Below are 19658 nucleotides of genomic sequence, written 5' to 3'. Positions count from 1 at the left end.
GAAGCGCGCGAGGACCCCGCGTAGCTGCCCCGCCGGCTCCTGCGGCCGCTCCCCTTCCGGGTCCCGCCGCCCCCACGGTGGCCGCCCCGCTTGGCGTCCCTCGTGGCGTGGCCTGGGGCAGGGAACGCCAAGTGACACTCGACCCCTGAGTTCACGCTTGCGAAGTTGTTAGGGCTCCTCGGAGGAACAAGAGGCCGTGCGCCATCTAACCAACATTTCCTTCGATTGCTGCCGGGTTACTGTTTCCCCAGCACTTCAGCGGTTCGAAAAGGTCACCGAAAGGGTCTGGGGCTCGGTCACCGGGAGACAAAGCCCGGCGCCTCGGTCCGGCCCGCAGAGGTCTCTAGTTTTCTAGACAGGCAGCGCCTTAGCCACCTGGCAAGGCTGGGTCGCCTAGCAACGGCGGGGTCCTTCCAGGCTCTGCGGCGCTCCGGGCCTGAGGGGAAGAGAACCGCCGCGGAGGGCGCTGGGGGCCAGTGGCGGCGGCGCGGGAGGCATCCCCGGGGCGGCGACACGGGATTGGCGCGCCGGGGGGGATCGGGGGTCTGCATCGGACTGGAGATGAACGCGGCCGACAAGGCCCGGGTGGGGCCCGCGGCCGACGGGCCTGCGCCGGCCGAGGAGGAGGAGGGCGACGCGGGCGGGAAGGAGCCGGTGGCCGACGCGGTCCCCGGGCCCAGCGCCGCGTTCCGCCTCCTGGTGACTCGGCGGGAGCCGGCCGTGAAGCTGCAGTATGCAGCGAGCGGCCTGGAGCCGCTGGCCTGGTCCGAAGACCACCGCGTGTCCGTGTCCACTGCCCGCAGCATCGCCGTGCTGGAGCTCATCTGCGACGTGCACAATCCGGGCCAGGACCTGGTCATCCACCGCACCTCAGTGCCCGCCCCTCTCAACAGCTGCCTTCTCAAAGTGAGTCAGCGCGGGCCCCAGCCCTGCCCGCCTCCCTCGGCCGCGGCACCGTCCCCTGGGGAGTCCCGGGATCCCGCTCCTCGCTCCCAGCACGTAGGGGTTAAGCGGCCAGGGTTGCGGTGGCTGGCAAAACGAACACAAAACCTTGCAGCTGTTGTGCCCAGTGCTCCGGACCACGCACCCCTCCCGACACACGCGTGTAACTGGGAGGTCCCCTCGGAGCCTGGTCTCCGGTCCCCGCATCTGGCAGGCTGCTGGCGCCGATTACTCTCGGTGGCGGTGCTTTCTGAGACTCCACCCCCTGTTGACCCAGCCCCAGACCTGCCTCCACCGGAGCTCCTATTGTCTGGGGCTGACGCCCCGAGGCCCTTGGCTGGCTTTGTTCCCTGTGATGTATCTTCCTTTTGCTCCTCTTTTGCTTTGGAGAAGAAAGCTTGGTCCTTTCCATTGTCTTAACTGTTCCAGCGACTTTATTAGGAATGGTCCTCATCTTGGGCAGATGGGCAAAGACTGAATCTCCGAGTCTGTACTCCAGTTTTTTCTGAATAGGTAAAAATATTTGGGATGTAGGAAGAAAAATAAAGCTTCTGGAAAGAAATGCAGTTCTTAAACTTCAAGTCCAACATCTCTGTAGATATAGTGCTTTCAGCTTCATACACACTAAGTTTGGTGTCAGAACATTAGGGTTCCCGAAGTTTTACTGTTTTAATATCACTTTCAAATCCATTTGTTTAAAATTAGTAAGTCATATCATTCATTTTCGTCGTTTACAAGTACAGTATCAAAACTTTAAATATTTCCTTTAAAGATCCGTGTGCATATGTGTGATCTATCAAAAGTGTATATTCACTCTTTCGATGGATACTTAAATACCACTGTGTGTCAGCAGGCGTTGATTTCGGTTCCGGAAATAAGATAGTGCACAAAACAAAGTCCCTGCCCTCAGGGAACTTACATTCTTTAGCAGTCATGAACAAACAATAGTGTTATATAAGGTAGTGACAGACCCAGTGAAGTGACGTATCTATTTTCAGAGAACACATTTATGTGAAAGTGAAGTTTAAAAAAAAAAACTAAACTGTGAATCCTAAGTTTTAAACAGACATCTTGGTGTTAAATTAGATCATTGGTAAGCTTGTATGAGTAAAACCTCTAAGATCTTCTCGGAGAAGATATGAACAAATTGGTTCCAGTTTAACCAAATGAGGGGAACAGATGCTATTGATGCTATGAAGTTGAGAAGCCCTGAAGGAGGGAGGCAGAAGGAAGGGGTGTTCCAAGGTGTATCTGCTGCTGAAAGGAACTTACTGTTGTTTATGTACATCAGCTAGAGAAAATTTAAGTCTGTGTGTCAATACAGTAGAGGTTCGATACTATCACAGAGAGAATCGAAAGGAAGGAAAGAACAGTGAAGGAAGGCACTGTTATCTGGTGGCAGATCTGCAGCAGACCTGAAACAAGGTAGTGTTGGGTTATGAGAGAAGGGAGGGAGGAGCATCCAGGTGAGGTGTCTGTCTCATGCACATACATATTTAAGTCCTGAACATAATGTACTATTTTTGGTGTAAGTAATGATGGGTCCAACAGATAAGTTCACGTAGCTCTCCTAGAGAGTCAGAGAAAGTAAGGCGAGGCCAGTTTGGGAACCTCGAAGGTCAGTCTGAGGAAGCTGGCTTCGGTGTAGAAAGTGCTAAGGTGCTATTAAAGCTTCTTAAGCATGGATTGGCCCAACTGGTTCAGGAATATGAATCCAGCTGAGCTGCAGGCAAGAAGATGATTGTTGGGGTCAATATAAAATAGAGGTTAAGAGACTGGGCTTTGGCACAAGACAGCAAGATAGGCCTATCTGTAAAAAAGGATAATAAAACCCATCATGTTTAGATCTTTTGGAAGATGAAATTGCACATGTGGATATTTATGCACGTACACACGCATACACATAAACACACTGTAAATGCTCAAGGTAAAAAATACAGTCATACCAGCATGAAGGAATAAGAGTCTAGATAAATGTGCTGTGGCTGTGACTATGAAGATGTCTGTTGTATTGCAATAAAAATTTGACTCAATCATTGGTTCCACAACTGTCTAACGTTATTAGGGAATGTTTATAGCCCCATCGTCATTGATAGATAGCTCACCTGAAATTCATTAGTGGCATCTTCCCCTTCTGTTCTGTTCTTTGGGTTGTGCATCACACAGACCATCAGTCAGCAGTCTTAGTAGACTAGGACCGCCTGGTAAAGGAACGCAGACTTGTCTCTGCAATCCTAGAAGCGACCCCTGGGATAAAACCGGTGAAACAGTAGGAATGTAAAAAGTCTACATCAGTTCTTTGATACCTCTACCCATCGACAGTCCGTGGGGATTTAAATCATGTCAGTGCTGTCCAGCTTGCCTTTGCTCTCACACAGAGAGTGGACGTTCTGCAACTGGGATCACAGTTTTAGTGCGTGGCACTGCTAGAAGGCTAGCTGTTAAACCTCTTTGAAGCTTTTGCTATGATTCTGTTATTTAGATTATGAATTTCAGGAAAATATGCAGCTACATAATAGTTCACATATCCACTATTTTCAAGTTACTGTCCTGGGTACTGAGGTTATATGATATAAACCTCAAAAGCAATAAAATCACGATTTAAGAATAAGTTGCAATTTTTCTTCCCATTGGGCTGCTGATTAGTGAATCACCTAGTTGTTGACAGTTACAAATTCTAATAATATACATGTTAAGTACTTTTGTTGTGTATCAGCCTTGGGAGCATTAGCAAGTATTAGTTCCGTCTGTTACATTAAGTTAGTAACTGTTGCCTATCTTTGGACTCATATTCTTGCCTTCAAGAAACTTGCCCTCTAATAGCTTTAAGTGAGTTTTTATTTGTTAGGTGTTCGTAAAGTATGTAGCAATTAGTAGTAACAGAGGCCAACTAGAAATGGGATAATATGTAATTAAATGATTGGCTAGGGGTGGGCTTCTGGCAGCTGGATTCAAGCATATAGTCCTTGGGCATCTGGGTACTTGTTTTAATTTGTTAACTAGTTTTGTGATATGGAGAGTTGGGGGGAGGTGCAGTAGGCTCATTCAAACTAGTATACTAGAAATTGCTGCAGAAACCATGAGGAATTTCCCTGCTGGTCCAGATCCACGCTTCTCTCCATCCTGTCAAGAATTCCTGCCATCAGTGGGGCTAGGAATTGCTTGAGCTTCTTTTATTTCATCTTGTGATGCTGCTTTGGGTTATAAATTCTGTAAGTGTACTTGAAATTCTATAGTAGCTTTTATATGTAGTGAATTCACCTATTCTTATTTACCTACAATATTACAAGTGCTCATCATATTGAGCACTTATTAATGTATGCTTTACGTATATTGATTTGTTTAATCTTCCTAACTCTATGACATATGTATTATTATTTTTTCTTTGTAAATGAGAAAATCAGGGGTAGAGGTTTAAGCAATTTGTTCAGGGTCCCAGAGCCAGTGTGTGAGAGAGACAGGATTTGAACCTAGGCAGGCAGGCAGCAGAGCACAGGTTTCAGGCATTATGTGGGGCTTGACTGTCATCTTTTAAATTTGACCTAGCATACAAAGCTCTGGGCTTTCCTCAGCATTATTTGATTAACTGGCTGGCCAGCTGCACCTGTCATTGGAATTTCGAGACTGTGTTTCTCCAGCATGTCCCTAGTGTCCCCGAGAGACAACCCTAAAATGCCTTTCTAAAATCAAGATATTCTTCCCAAGACACCATTTCCGGAGTGTTCTTTAGGATGGCACCCTCAGAAAAGGTTCTTTTTTTTTTTTTTTTTTTTTTTTTTAAGTTTGGATAATCTGGTTAATGTAAGTCTCTACAGTGGCTCCCTGGCCAAGGCATTTAATGTGCTCCTGTGACACTTCAGGGGCAATGATGTATAGTCACAGAACTCTTTTTTAAGGGACAATGTAAGAGAGTAGTAGTCTGTGTGACACACTTTAGGAAAAGTTAGTTATCTGATTCGTTTGTTGGACAACTTTCATTTTATATACCTGTTTATTCTGTCATTGATCAGCTCCAGCAGAAAAGAGAATAAGATTAAGTTTTTCCAGTTATCCTGTGCTAGTTTGTAATGGTCACTGCTGTCTACACAACCGTTCATTTGTTAATACATTGAAGAATTTCCTGTCCGGCTTAATGGGTGGTTTTTGTCATCTATTTACCATTTGGGGGATATTTTTAAAATGATTTGTTGCCCCCTGGTTTTCTAACACATTTCCAGTTGGCCAAAGCTTTATCAGGAACGTGGTTAGGGATTCTGAGTCCTACATCTTCCAAGTTCTTTCTGTGTCCTGGAGTGTGTAATTCCCCTGGGCTTGGAGACTTGAACTCATTTACAGTGACTTTTATCATATCTGTAGGTGTCTTAGGCTCAAGTCCCTTTTTAACCGTGTTTTCTACCCTTTCTAGTTAGCAGATCAGCCTCTGCGTAAAAGGGAGTTGACAATAGAGAGGAACTGAGAGACTCCGCCCTCTTTCTCTGCTGTCCACCTCTCCAGCGCGTCGGTCAGGTCTCTTCGTGTTTCTGGCGTGACAGAAACCATGTTTTAGTTGACCTCTGCTTTTTTTCCGGCTTCAGGCTTCCTGGCTGTTTTCTTATGGACCACTTTCTTTTGGTCACTTATTTCTTCCATCTTTAAAGAGCTCGCCGTCACTCGGCAAGGCACTAAGTGATGTATGTTAAAACCTTGGAGGAGGGAGAGAAGAAGGAGAGCTAGAATGATCTCAGAGGCCTGTAGGGTGGTTGATCGGAAGAAAGAGCATCCCAGGCAAGGGAGCCGCGGAAGGCAGGGGTGGGAATGTTCAGGGGCGGCAGATTCTCTCATTGGGGTGGACGTTACCGTATAGAAACAGTGGGCAAAGCAGTTGGGCAGCTTTCAGCATAATTCGTATGTGAAACTGTAGATAGAAAACTTAGAGTTTGCATCTGTATTGCCAAGATATTGTAAAAATCCAAATATCTAGCTGTATCAGAGATGCATATTTTTGTGAATTTTAACACCTTTATTATTTTTGTGACTAGTTCAGCCAAATGCCCTGTTGACGCTTACAAATCAAGTCCATCTCTGTTGTCCTTGTTGCAACGTTGATTCTAAAAAGAAGGTGGTAACCAGGCTATGAATAATAAAGACTTTTATTCTGATCCTTTAAAAAAATCACCATTTTCTGAGTAAATTTTTGTTTAATTTTAGACACATACTTGATCTTTCAAGTGCGTGTCATACCAAAATTAACAGAATTGATACAAAGTTACCGTATAGATTAATGTAAATCAGTGGATACACCCTAAGTAACGTAAATATATTCCTGGAGAGAAACATTTATCTGATCGTTTTTACATCTCGTTTTCAGGTTGGCTCAAAAGCAGAAGTCGCTGAGTGTAAGGAGAAATTCGCCACCTCTAAAGACCCCGCGGTCAGTCAGACTTTCATGCTGGACCGGGTGTTCAACCCCGAGGGGAAGGCTTTGCCACCGATGAGGGGATTCAAATACACAAGCTGGTCCCCCATGGGCTGCGATGCTAACGGCAGGTGCCTCTTGGCAGCGCTGACCATGGACAACCGCCTGACCGTCCAGGCTAACCTCAACAGGCTGCAGTGGGTCCAGCTGGTCGACCTGACTGAGCTGTATGGAGAACGTCTTCATGAGACCCGTTACAGGCTCTCCAAAAGCGAGGCTCCGGAAGGGAACCTGGGCGACTTCGCCGAGTTCCAGAGGAGACACAGCATGCAGACGGCAGTCAGGATGGAGTGGTCGGCCATCTGCACCACTCAGCAGGTCAAGCACAACAACGAGTGCCGGGACGTGGGCAGCGTGCTCCTGGCAGTCCTCTTCGAGAACGGCGACATTGCCGTGTGGCAGTTCCAGCTGCCGTTCGTAGGCAAGGAGTCCATCTCCTCGTGCAGCACAATCGAGTCAGGAATCAGCTCTCCCAGCGTCTTGTTCTGGTGGGAGTACGAGCACAATAATCGGAAAATGAGCGGCCTTATAGTGGGCAGCGCCTTCGGACCTGTGAAAATCCTGCCTGTCAACCTCAAGGCGGTGAAAGGCTACTTCACTTTGAGGCAGCCGGTCGTCTTGTGGAAGGAGATGGACCAGCTGCCAGTGCACAGCATCAAGTGCGTCCCGCTCTATCACCCGTACCAGAAGTGCAGCTGCAGCCTGGTGGTGGCCGCGCGAGGGCCCTACGTGTTCTGGTGTCTCCTGCTCATCTCCAAAGCAGGTCTGAACGTCCACAACTCCCACGTCACGGGCCTTCACTCGCTGCCCATCGTCTCCATGACCGCGGACAAGCAGAACGGCACCGTGTACACCTGCTCCAGCGACGGGAAGGTGAGGCAGCTGATTCCCATTTTCACAGACGTCGCCCTGAAGTTCGAACACCAGCTGATTAAGCTCTCGGACGTGTTTGGTGCGGTGAGGACACACGGGATCGCGGTGAGCCCGTGCGGCGCGTACCTGGCCGTCATCACCACGGAGGGCATGGTCAATGGCCTGCATCCCGTCAACAAAAACTACCAGGTCCAGTTCGTCACCCTCAAAACCTTCGAAGAGGCAGCTGCTCAGCTCCTGGAATCTTCAGTTCAAAATCTCTTTAAGCAGGTGGATTTGATAGACCTCGTACGCTGGAAGATCTTGAAAGACAAACATATCCCTCAGTTTTTACAAGAAGCTTTGGAAAAAAAGATCGAGAGCAGTGGGGCCACCTACTTCTGGCGCTTCAAACTCTTCCTCCTGAGGATTCTCTACCAGTCGATGCAGAAAACCCCTTCGGAAGCCTTATGGAAGCCCAGCCACGAGGACGCGAAAAGCTTACTGGTTGACTCGCCTGGGCCGGGCACTGCTGAGGGTGAACAGCAAGAGGGCACTTCCTCCAAACAGGTGACCAGGCAGACCCATCAGGAGAGGAGCAAAGAAGGGGACCCAGAGGACCCCACAGAGGACCCCCTTGCCCAGTCCGGAGATGCTGGAGGCCGTGAGCCGATGGAAGAGAAACTCCTCGAAATCCAAGGGAAAATCGAAGCCGTGGAAGTGCACCTGACCAGGGAGCACATGAAGCGAGTCCTAGGAGAGGTGTACCTGCACACCTGGATCACCGAGAACACCAGCATCCCCACCAGGGGCCTCTGCAACTTCCTAATGTCCGACGAGGAGTATGATGACCGGACCGCACGGGTAGGTGTTGACTAGCGAGAACGCCGAAGCCGTGGCAAGAAGTGACCTAAGCTGAAGTCCTACAGCTCGGCTTTTGCTTTGCCGTGGTGTTCGGTGGTCGCTGGGCATGAGGTGCTGGAGAGTAAACGGGAGTCACGGGCTGGTGCAGAGGACGCGTTCATGTCGCACGCAGTGTTTCTGTTCTTCCTCTCGCGGTGGCTGTGAATGACACGCAAGGTTTGCAAGACGAGGTTTCCAGGCCGAAGATGAGCTCGAGGGGGCTGTGCCGAGGAGAGTAGTGTGTGACCAGGCAGTCACAGCCCTGGACGCTGGTGCTCCTGTCCCTTGCTGTTTGCAAAAGGTTTTTTTTAAGGGGGCAGTGGGTTGGGGGCTTTAGAGGGGGGATTGTTTCCATTGGAAAGGACTCGAGACTTCTGATTTAGTCAAAAAGGGCATATACGGTAAACGTATTGCTCGTGGTGTTTTTACAAAAAAATACCATGTTACCCAAACTGTATTCCCCAGAATTCAAGTTCCCTGACAGCACTAGGGTTCCAGGCGTGGGGATGCTGCGCCCTCCACAGCCCTCTGAGAGGTTCCTCGAGCCCACTGTTCCCTTAGGGTCCCGAGAGCTCCGACAGAAAACAGTCCTTAACTCCGTGTGGCTCAGTGCTGCCCAGAATCTGCCATCGGGGAGCCTTTCTTCGAGCTAACAGCCACTAAAATTCTGGAGACCTGGAGCCTGCCCGCCCCTCCCTCACCCCTCACCGCTCGCGCTGGGGACCCTGCCGTGGGGTCGATGGCTCCCGGACTGCGGGCTCAGGGACCAGGTCCATCAGGGATCTCCGGGAGTCAGGAGGTGAAACCAGTGCTTTTAAGTCCCAATTGTCTTTCTACTCCGTAAGCCTTTCTTGAGGAATAGACATTTGGGCAGTTCTACAAAGTTAGCATTTCATGTCATTTTTGTCTGTAATTATACTTTTCCTTCTTAAAGCCAAAACGTAAGTAATAGCTAAATATTTTGTCTTCTAACAGAATTCTGAAGTCCTTGTTTCAGAAGCAGCTAAACCAAGGCAAGTAACAAGATCTTGGTTTTCAGAAGGGTTTTTCCTTCAGTGCTACGGCCTGCCCTGTGGTCACAGGGCCCCTGAAGGACTTTGTCTTCCCCAGCCAGCTGACACATGTTGGAGGCCTCTTTACATTTCACAGAGCATGACGGAAACGCAGAGCCCCCGTCCCGGGCACAGGGCCGCCCGATCGGCCCCCGCTCCTGCGCGTCACTGGGCTTTCTGCAGGGGGCCCGGCCCGCTAAACGTTGCCGCCGCTTTTGTCTCGCCAGGTGCTGATCGGACACATTTCAAAGAAGATGAACAAACAGACTTTCCCCGAGCACTGCAGTTTGTGTAAAGAGATCTTGCCGTTCACAGACCGCAAGCAGGCCGTCTGCTCCAATGGCCACATTTGGCTCCGGTGAGTCGTTGACGTTGCACCCGCCTCTGCGCACTCAGCAGTCCTGTGCGGCACGAAGCGCTGTATTTACCCGAGGCGCGCGCCGCTGGGGCCGCGGGGCTGGAGGAAGCTGCTGCCATTAACCCCGGCCTGGCTCCTTCCTCCGGTCCGACGAAAGCTAGGCGTCCTTTGACGGCAGTTTTTGCCGCTTGATTTATGTAGGCGTTGATTTTGGTAATACTGTTTTCCTTTCAAGTAGCATTAAATTCTTTAAAGTTGGCGTTAGTGGACCCAAAAGCACTCATGTACTTTGTCTAACTTTATAATAGGAGGTAGACGTCCTCCCGTCCCTCCCCGATCCCACTCTCAGAGGGAGCGTGTCCCCCTCTTACGGATACAGTGGCCCCTTGAAGCACTTCACCCTGCCCGGGGCACAGCCCCCTGCTTTCCTTCCCACCTCTGACTCTCCGTTCTTCGTGGTCTTTGCTGACTCCGCTTCACTCCTGACGTCCATCTTGGGACCTGTTTCTCTTCTGTCGGCACCGCCTTGGCAGTCGCATGTCCTCAGAACACTGGCGACTTAAACATACAGCGTTAGCCCAAATTTCCCCCCCGCAGTCCCGACTCATGTGCCGAACCGTCTCCTCAGCGTGTCGGCCTGGAGGTTTCCCAGGCCTGTCAGACCCGACCGGCCTTCCTCGCCACCCCCGCAGCCCTGGCCCAGCACGCCGTCGTCTCTTGCCCAGTTTATTTCTGTTCCCTGGTCTTCGCCTCCCTTCTGTGTCCCCGCCGGCATGTTTTCAGTATCACCCTGATTATGATCCTGTTAAGACCTTGTTAGGTCGTGTCACCCTCTGCTCAGAGCCTTCCAGGGGCTACTCATTTCTGATGAGTAAAAGCTAGAATCCTCTCGGCGACCGAGGCCGCACAGCTGGCCCCCGTCACCCCGGCCTCGCCTCTTGGCTGTCTGTCCCGCTCACTTCACTCCGGGCCCACCGGCGTGCACGAGGCGGCCCTCCCACGTCTGGAGGGCCGTGCTGGCCGGTCTCTCTCTTCCTGGAATGCTCCCCCAGCAGGTGTCCCTGTGTCAGTCAAGCCTTTCTGCCTGCGCTACCTGAAATTGTACCACCCTCCTGATGCCCCTCCCCTCTCCGTCGCTCTTCCTTGCTTTTTCGTATCTACCTAACAATTATCTCCATTTAATGTATTTTTTACATTTTGTCTTTCTCCCTCCTCTAATAGGAGGCTGTATGAGGACAGGAAATGTTTGTATTTTTCATGACAATTCGGGAACAATGCTTAGTACACAGTAGGCACTGTTAATTTTTAAATTTATTTTTAACAAAAACAGGATCGCGACGCACATACCACCTCACAACTCGCCGGTTCTCTTGTGAGGCTTCCCACGGCAGTTCCCGCCCCCCGTTCTGAACGGCCGTCGGCTCTTTCTCTCCCACGTGTGGGTGTTCCACTGTTCGCTCCCTTAGGATGGATCGTGGATTATTTTCCAGTTTTATTGTGTTCCGCGCTGTTTCTAATGTGACCGTTCGGACGTTTCTAGGGGAGAGTGGGGTCCACGCTCGCAGCGTAGTCGACTTGCGCCTCTGCGGAGTGCCGACGCCATTAGTTCCGTTCTTACAGATGGAAAGAGGCGCCCGGGAGGCTCAGTAACTGGCCCCCGGGCACGGAGGTGTTGGCGACAGAGCCAGAACCCAGCCCCCGGCCCCAGAGTGCCCCTGCGTGACCGCCACGCGTGACCGTCCCCCAGGCGGGCACGGCAGCAAGGCGTTTTCGTTTTTGCTGCCTGGAGTCGGGGCCAGAGCCCCGCCGCGCGGCCCCGTGTGAGGAGGGCCCTCCCCACGCCCCGCCCGGGGCGCCGTCCCTCCTGGACTCCCGCGTCTTGACCCGAGTGAACCTGCGTGGCGTCCCCTCCCCCAGCCTCCCTTCCTCTTTGCATTTCTGTGCTTCTTGGTCACTGAACTTAAGAAACCGCTGTCTTTTGGGAAAACCTTCCCCGCAGCTCCCAGTGCACCCCTGTGCGGGGCGCTCCACCGTCCCCACCCGGCCCGGTCCCGGGGTGCTCGGGGACAAGCCGCTGGGCAGCTGGAAGCTGTGGCCATCGGGTCCCGTCCCCTCTTCGTCTTCTACATCGGGAGCCTCCGGCTCTCCCCACCGTACCCAGGTTCGTACCCAGGTTCTTACACCTGATCGTGCAAACCGCTGACGAGGATGATTTCACATGCCCAACGCTCGGAGTCGGGCGGGTTCGGGCGGCTGGAACTGTGTCCCCGAGCTGCCGACAGGCCCGGAAGGGGCCGCAGGCCGGGCGGAGAGGACGCTGCGTCTCGCGCTTCTCTTCGCAGCGTGGGCGGCGTGGGTCCGGCCGCCGTGCTGTGCAGAGGGACACGCTGTCTGTCGCCCTTCGCTTCCTGGCGTGCGGCGGAGAGCAGCGGTCTGGGCGAGTTCCCCGCGGCGCCGCGCTGCCCTCGCCCCGGGCGTCCGTGGAGCTGACGAGCACGTCTGTCTGTCTCGCAGGTGCTTCTTAACCTACCAGTCCTGCCAGAGCTTGATCTACCGGAGGTGTCTGCTGCACGACAGCATCGCGCGCCACCCCGCCCCCGAAGGTGAGCACCCCCGCCTCGCGAGGCTGAGCGCCAGCCGCACGGTGGCCGGTCGCGCTGCTCGCCTCTCAGTCCAAGGCTGCGGGGCGGTGAGAGGCTCGTCCCGCGGCTCCCGGTGTTAGCACGAAGCCGCAACTCGCTAAAGAACGGTCTTCAGGAAGGGTCATGTTGTCTGCGGCCACACCACCCTGAACACACCCGGTCCCATCTGATCTCGGAAGCTAAGCAGGGTTGGGCCTGGTTAGTGCTTGGATGGGAGACCACCAGGTGCCGTAGGTGTGGGGGAAAAAAAGGTCACATTAAAGTACATATTGCATTTTAGGAAGTGAGTAAGTTTGCTGTTCTGTCACTGCAAACAAATTATTCATTCAAAAAAGTCTTGGAGCTTGTCTTACTTGGCACATATAGATTAGATTGAATGAAAACTCTGCGGTGATCGTGTGTACAGGGACAGCATTGCTAACCCGGTGACAGGGCCCGCGCCTGGAGTTGCTCTTCTGGAGCCACGCAGGGGCTTCTTTTCTGGATGGCCTTTATTCTTTTCCGATGGCCTGGTGACAAAGCCCACATTTCTGAGATAACTCACTGGAAATAAGATGATCGATGCAGGCAAGGGACTAGCGAGGGAAATGCCACGTGAAGGCGTTTATGACCCAAGGTTCGTTAACATCACACCCCAGCCAAATGAGCTGGCCGCACACGCGCGTGGACGCGCACGCGCGTGTCAGGGGGTCTCTGGCCGCAGTGAAGTAGAGCAGAAACGTTCTGCATGCCGTGCACCCTGATTCTCGATTTTTCACCTTAACTGGCCGACTCTGACGCTTTCCAGTTCTGAGAAGTCGGTGGGTTGGCAGCTTGTTTTCTGTTTTAAGTTTTTATTCTAGAAAATTCAGCCGTGTAGAACAGTGTAGAAAAGAGCATGCCAAACCCTCGCGCCCACGAGCCAGCTGCTCAGGCTGCCGACTCCCAGCCTCTCGCGTTTCGCCGCGGTCCCCGACCTCCTCCCTCCTCTTGCTGGATCATTTTGAAATAAATTTTGGGGACTTTATCCACACCCACTGCAACTGACAATTAGTATGCTACTTGGGCAGAAAATCAGGAAAAGATTTGAACAGATTTAAAGAACACACCCGCCAGCTGGCTCTCCGTTGAGCCACGTGCGGCTTTTGGGGAGCCCGGGGCTGTGTGGGCGCCGAAGGCGGTGGCGCAGGGCGGGTCGCAGACCGGGGCTTCTAGAAGGGGAAGAGGTGTGGCCTCGGTGGTACCCTGCTTCCATTTCTCCAAGTAATGCACATTTTAAAATGACCATTCTTACCATTGCATAAAAGGGGCTATTCTAGCGTTAACAGTTTATGTAGGGTACACTCTCAGAAAGAAACGTAGTCGTCGAAACAGTACATTCCGTGTGCCGAACCCCCACCCGGCACCCTTATTTTCCCGTGTCATTGCTGAAGGATGAAAATTCCGTCCCACTCAGCTCTGGGAGCCGCAGATTTAGTCCAGCCTCGGGAGCGGTGGGGGGAGGCGCTGGGCCCATGGGCGCCGCCTCCTGCCGCTGCGGCCACCCGCCCCGCGTCCCGTCCGCCTGCCCTCTCTGAAGCTGACGCTCAGCCTTTGTCTTCCTCGGCAGACCCTGACTGGATCAAGAGGCTGCTGCAGAGCCCCTGCCCTTTCTGCGACTCTCCCGTGTTCTGACGGCGGCGGGAGACCAGCAGCCCGGACTCCTGCGCGGAGGGGAGTGCTCTTCGCGACGGCACCCCGCGCCCTGGGGACCCCTTCGGAGGGCGTCGTCTGTCTCCAGGGACTAGAGCATGCCTCTAAAATGGCGGGTGCCGAGGTTTCCGTCGTCCGGAGATGAGCGTCCGCCCCACTCCCGACCCAGTGAGCAGCGCGTACTGTCCGAGAGTCGTGGCCGAAGCGGTGTGAACCGGTGCCCTCTCGTTTCTGGGAACAGAACGACCTCCTCCGGAGAGTGGGGACGAGGGCCCTGCTGGGCCGCGCTGGGCTTTCATCCCCGACCTCGGCCTGGCGCTGCCCGCGGCTCCGGGAGCTTCAATTACCAGCAGAAGCTGAGCGTCTGAGCGCGTGGCCAGCGGCGACGTCCTCGACACACAGCGGCACGTCTGCGCCCCCCGATTAGTTTTCCTGCACATGGATGACATTTTCCCAAAGCCGTTATCTTTGGGAGGTTGAAGCCAAGACTAAAATTGGTTTTAATGTATCAGGTGGTCCAGTGACTCTCGTGACTTACTCTAATGATCTCTTAGGTCGTCCCATTTCCTGCCCCGACTCCTGGATGTCCGAGGAGGTCGAGTGTTCCAGTTCACCCGTGTCACGTCCCTGCTTCAGACCTAACTGTGATAACCTCCATGAGATGTTTCTACAAAGAGGAAAAAGAATATTTTCTCCTTTTAGTATTAAATTAAAACTCGTAGTATTTTTAATGTCGACGCCCCCAGACGTGTCATTTGTGTCCGGTATAGGAGTGCAGCGTCTACCTAGAGACTCCTGGAAGGAGGCGGGCAGCCCCGAGGTGTGGACACCGTGCTCAGTGCCGTGAGTGCCCGCGGCTCGGCCGGCAGGGCCCGGGGTCTCTCCTCTCTGCGAAAGTCTGGTGTTCGTAACGCAGGCGTTTTCTGCGGGCTGCTAAGAGATGTTAGGTGTTGACTGGTTGTAAATCCTAAAGCTAAAAATAGACATTCTGGGAATTACAGTGTTTTGGGATGTTTAAAATAAGTATCCCAGGGATTGGTGCTAATCAACAAGGCTGTAATGCACACACCTTAAAATGGTACATGCTTCCGGAAAGGGTATTTGATGGGAAATACGAAATGCGAACTGCTGACTCGTACTACATGCCTTCATTCTAACAGGCCCTGCTTTTATTTTGTGTCCTTAGTGAAAGACATTTGCCCTCACTCTTGAAACACCTGCTCGCTGGGGGGCATCGGGAGGAAACATGCCAAGCCTGGGTTCCTCCTCCCTCGCGTGCAGCGGGGGCAGAGCCCCCGAGAGGCCCTTGCGGCAGTCCGCTGTGAAATGTCTCGTTTCCTGTTCGGAATGATGTTTTGCCTCTAATCCGTAATTATGTATTTGCTGGAGTTTTCCGCTTGCCTTTGTCATTTCGGTGGTAACGTGAAGAATGGCGTTTGGCCAGACCCCCGGGTCCGATCAGCCTTTTCGGGGACGCGCAGGAAGGAAGCGGTCGCCACTGAAACCGCCAGCAACGCCAGCCCGAAGGCGGTGCAGCCGCAGCGGCTCGCGCTCGCGCCCGTCTCACTTTACCGTGAGGGCGACGGCGAACACGGGCTGTGTCCAGTGTCGCAGTCCAACGATCGTGAAAGGCTCGGCTTCGCTTACGCGTCTGTCCCTAACCAGAGTCAGTGTGGATTGATCATCACTGGGGACTGCGCTGTTGCCGCCATCTAAAACTTACGTTAAGTTCGTATTTAAAGCGCTTGTGTGTTTTGTGTGTTTTGAAGGGAGTTTAACTCTCAGGACTTAACTGAAGAGGATCTGCCGACTTATTCCGTGGGTCTGTATGGGAATAAACACGGCGACCGTTTTACTGGAACGAGGCTTCCGTCCGCAGGGGCTGGGCCCAGCTTCCCGCCAGCCCCTGCCTCAGCCTGAATTTCTGCCCGCCCCTTTGGGGGGCGCCCCTTCCCGCCCGCCCCCACCCGTGGAGGTTGATCCACTGACCTGTGAGAATGAGCGATTTTGAGTAAAAGGCGGCATCCCAAACACGGTGGGCTTCTTGCTTTCACTCAGGGTCAGCGCCCCTGACGACGGGGTGTTGCCCGGTGGGAAGCGGGGGTGACACCGGGAGTCTCCTCGCTGCTTCTCCTGCGTTAAGCCTGCCCCACCCTCTGCCTTCCTGGAATGTCCCCGCTCTGGTCAGGGTTTTCCCGCTGTCGCTGTAACCGCTGGGTCAGGAATGGCTGGGGAACGTGACGGCCCGCTCGGTGTAAGGGCAGGGGCGGAGTCTATACAATTAGTCCTTCTAAGCGACAACACTGTTGCATTTGGGGAGTCTGATAACCGCACACCTGTGTCACACTTTATCTGCCTAGAGTTAATTTGTTCCTATTATTCCAGATAAGAAATTGATAGCTTGTTACGCCTGAGATTTATTCTGAAATCCTCCTGTGTCCGCCACCCAGATCTCAGGCAATCTCCGTCTATTATGTCTGCCAAACTACCAATTATTTTTCAATGTCAGAAGCTATTAGAACCACTGGCAAAGCTCGTGGCTGAGTGTGACATTTTTCCACGTCTCCCTCCTAAGAAGATTTTGAAAATGCTGCTGTTGAAGCATGTAGATTAGACCTATTAGTGAGTTCCGCAGGTTAATCAGGTTTAAAGAATGTTGAAGGTAATCAGTATTCAAACGGCTTCTGTCGTGACCATCACGGCGTCAGGCGAGAATGGAGGGACTTGCCGCTTGTCGGTGCTTGGTGAAAGGGAGGATGCCGGCGCCGGTTTGACGGCGCGCCTGCGGGTAAACCGCCCTGGAGCCCGGCGGGCGCCTGGCGTGCCTGCGGCGAGGCCCGGGAGTCGAGTCGCTGGTGCCGCCGAGGGTCTGTGCCTCCCGCCTGCCCCTGACGCCTCCCGCCTCCCGCTCCCCCTCTCTCTCCCTCTCTCCAGCCGTCCCCTTCTGTTCTCAGCTTCGAGACAGGCTCAGAGCTAACAGAGTTCATATTTGAAAGAAAAATAGATTGGGGATAAAATCTCTAAAAGCCAGATCACATGGTTGTGTCTCTCTTCCTAGAAAAAGCCATTAAACAGTAATTTTCCTTTTTAAAGGTAATAGCGTTAGTTGTTAGCTTGGTAAATCCTGTGTTTCCTTCGGGACTCTAGTTTCTCAGAGGGTGGAGTTAACTCTCGGCTGGACTTTGGGCTGGAGTGTGCTAGATTCCGGCTCCCTGTCCCCGCCCCCCAACCAGGATTATTCTTGACAAGCAAAAATTCTGCTTCAAGCTAAGCTGAAGGGGTTGTCTTCAGAGTCGGCAGCCATAAAGTTCTGAAGGGGAGTGTACATTCGACCCTTTTTTCGTTTTAGAGATGAGGCACAAACAGCAAAACAAATGACTCTCTTTGCAGCGGGCCCACGTGGCCTGCTGCGGGTCCCTGCGTGGCTTCGCGACTCCTGGCGCCTGTACCTTCCTGCTCGCAGCCCGCCCTCCGTGTGGAGGCGGCGTTTAGCACGCGGTGAGTCCGCAGAGTGTCTCAGGGGTCTCGCCTTTCCCTTCGAGTTGTCAGATTTTTAAAATACCTCTGAAGGAGCCAACCGGAGAGAGTTGCTTCATTTTAGTTATGAGTCTGAGTATCAGGCGGCGGCTTCAAGCAGAGTTCTCGACAGTCTGTCTCAGGCCTCAGAGTTACACAGCTTGGAAATGTTCTTTTCTGAAGCTGAAAGAGGTTTCTGGAGTTAAGATCTTCGCGTCCGCTGACATGACGTCTGCTCTTCAAACTGATTATAGAGCGTGTGAAATCTGACCGTCTTAAAGTGAATTAAGTCAACTTTGCAGGACGGAGAGTGGCTCCTACTGAGATCCAAAGCGCTGTTGCGTCAGTCCTGGGGGCACAGCGGGACTTCGCAGAAGATTGCAAACGCGTTTCTAGGGCACAGACACAAATCAGTGTTCGGACTTGCCAGCGAGGCCGAGTCCGGTAGCGGGGCTGCAGCCTCATGTGCACGCAGAGGGTTTGTTTTAAGACAGGGCTGTTCCGAAAGCTTGGTGTGGGCTCCAACACGTTTAACCCGGCGATGGCTGTTGATAAAGACGTCCTGTCAAGAAGTTAATTCTTTTGGTTATGGCTATTTCTCCCCCAACCTCTTTACCCAGGTAGGTGATTCAGCTTTTCTTATCTTGCGTTTTCTTTGAGTTATATCCATGCTCTGGGGTAGGGGGACGGGGAGACTTAATATACAATCCCAGGTCTTGGCGAGTTTATTTGGAGCAATATGTGGATTACCAGCGTGGCGTGGTCATTCATTGCAGGCTTGGGAGGAGCTGAAAAAGGGGAATGACGAAGCTCTCCTACGGACACCGGTGTGGGCCGCCTAGGTGAAACGCTGTAAATGGGCCGGGTAGAATTCGATTCCAGAACTCTAAATGTTATGTTTACTTCTAAGGTGAAATTTTGCTTACCTCCTATCACCAGCTCCCGCTACTTTCATAAAAAGGTCCTGTGACGTGGTCAGGTTGGACAGCGTAAGAGGCCGCGATGGCTTTGAGACGGTTCACACTTCACCATTTACGTTTGGCTAATGGGCCGCCAGGGTTTAGGGTGTTTTGATTTTGGTACTAATGCAGAATTAAATGCAAAAATGAATTCTGTCTTTTTCAAGACTTCGACTCAGATGTGTACTTTGATGTATGAAAGGACAGTGAATATCAAACTTGTTTATACAGGAATAAGACTGTATAGAAAAATACGTCCGTGTCGTGTGTAGCGAACATATTTCATGTTTACCCAGCGCCTGTGCTGATCTTCGTGCTCGGCTTCGAATTCGTGTATGTTTACATATGACGTTTTTTGAAATAAAAAGAACGAACGTCTAAAAACTTAAGGTTATAACAAGGAGATGGTTTTTAATGTTTGCCATCTGATTAGGTGGCGTGTTACAGATTTTTAGTGTTTAAATAAAATGACTTTAAGAATGACACCGCATTTTGCTTGGCATAACTGCCCCTCCCCGCCCCCCGCCCCGGAAAACCCGGCTGCTGCTCCCGTTGTATAGATGTACATAGTGTTCACGAGTAGATTGTAAGCTCCTCGAGGGCAGGAACTGTCCGCTTCGTCCTGGTGGCTCCTGCAGCACCTAGTGCCAAGTGCCTTGCACAGAGTAGGTGCTCGTGACGTGTACAGTGAGCGAGTGACTTCCTGCCACCTTCCCGGTGAAGCATGGTTCACTTTTCTCCGTGAGTTCAAAACCAATGACCAGGAGGGGGTCGATTTCCTCTTGGGGTCTGAACTGAGCTTTGGTGGAACCAGACCATGCCATATCCTTAGCACTATTCGGCCTTCTTTTCCCGAAGATGGTACATCAGTGTCCCGAGCTTTCATCTAATGTTAGGGCAGACGTTTCTGGGGAAGTTTGAAGTGGGGAAGATTACAGAGCAAATGAAATGGGAATTGTGGAGGGTGCTTGTCAGTGGACAGCCCTGTGCGGGGCAACCTTATTTTAGTCATCAGTAAAGAAAAGGGTAGCACATCCTCTCTTTCTTTCCCAGTCAGCTGGTTGGCCAACTCTCCAGTTAATGAAAGACCATTAGTTTTCAGCTTGTTCCCATTTCGGATGCCCCCAAACTCATGTGAGTCTCGTCCTTAGAGTCGAATAACACTGCTGTGACTATCCAGCGCTGTACATAATGGCAGTTTTGTAAATGTGAAGCAACCTCAAATATCTTGTGTTTTGTATGCAGAGCCACTAGTATTGTTACCTTGGCCACTTTTTTTATTCAAAATAAACAACAGAATTATTTGTA

General features: G+C 52.1%; 1 protein-coding gene and 1 pseudogene across 1 annotated transcript; both read left to right on the top strand.

The window, feature by feature from the left end:
• Positions 1-58: 58 nt before the first annotated feature.
• GTF3C4 (general transcription factor IIIC subunit 4) lies at positions 59-19658 on the top strand. The gene is made up of 5 exons (XM_016133891.2): positions 59-906; positions 6290-8113; positions 9432-9562; positions 12077-12165; positions 13793-19658. The coding sequence occupies exons 1-5, from the start codon at positions 562-564 to the stop codon at positions 13855-13857; spliced, it is 2454 nt and encodes an 817-aa protein (XP_015989377.2). The 5' UTR covers positions 59-561; the 3' UTR covers positions 13858-19658.
• LOC118600651 lies at positions 12333-12441 on the top strand (annotated as a pseudogene).

This window comes from Rousettus aegyptiacus, unplaced genomic scaffold (assembly GCF_014176215.1).
Source record: "Rousettus aegyptiacus isolate mRouAeg1 unplaced genomic scaffold, mRouAeg1.p scaffold_m13_p_3, whole genome shotgun sequence".
In the NCBI taxonomy this organism is placed as follows: Eukaryota; Metazoa; Chordata; class Mammalia; order Chiroptera; family Pteropodidae; genus Rousettus; species Rousettus aegyptiacus.
This window is presented reverse-complemented; position numbering and strand designations above follow the sequence as displayed.

Excerpts from the sequence above, each read along its gene's own strand:
- GTF3C4 (XM_016133891.2), top strand. The coding sequence starts at position 562 with ATGAACGCGGCCGACAAGGCCCGGGTGGGGCCCGCGGCCGACGGGCCT. Across the intron at positions 907-6,289 it reads TCAACAGCTGCCTTCTCAAA|GTTGGCTCAAAAGCAGAAGT; the intron begins GTGAGTCAGCGC and ends TCTCGTTTTCAG. Across the intron at positions 12,166-13,792 it reads GCGCCACCCCGCCCCCGAAG|ACCCTGACTGGATCAAGAGG; the intron begins GTGAGCACCCCC and ends CTTCCTCGGCAG.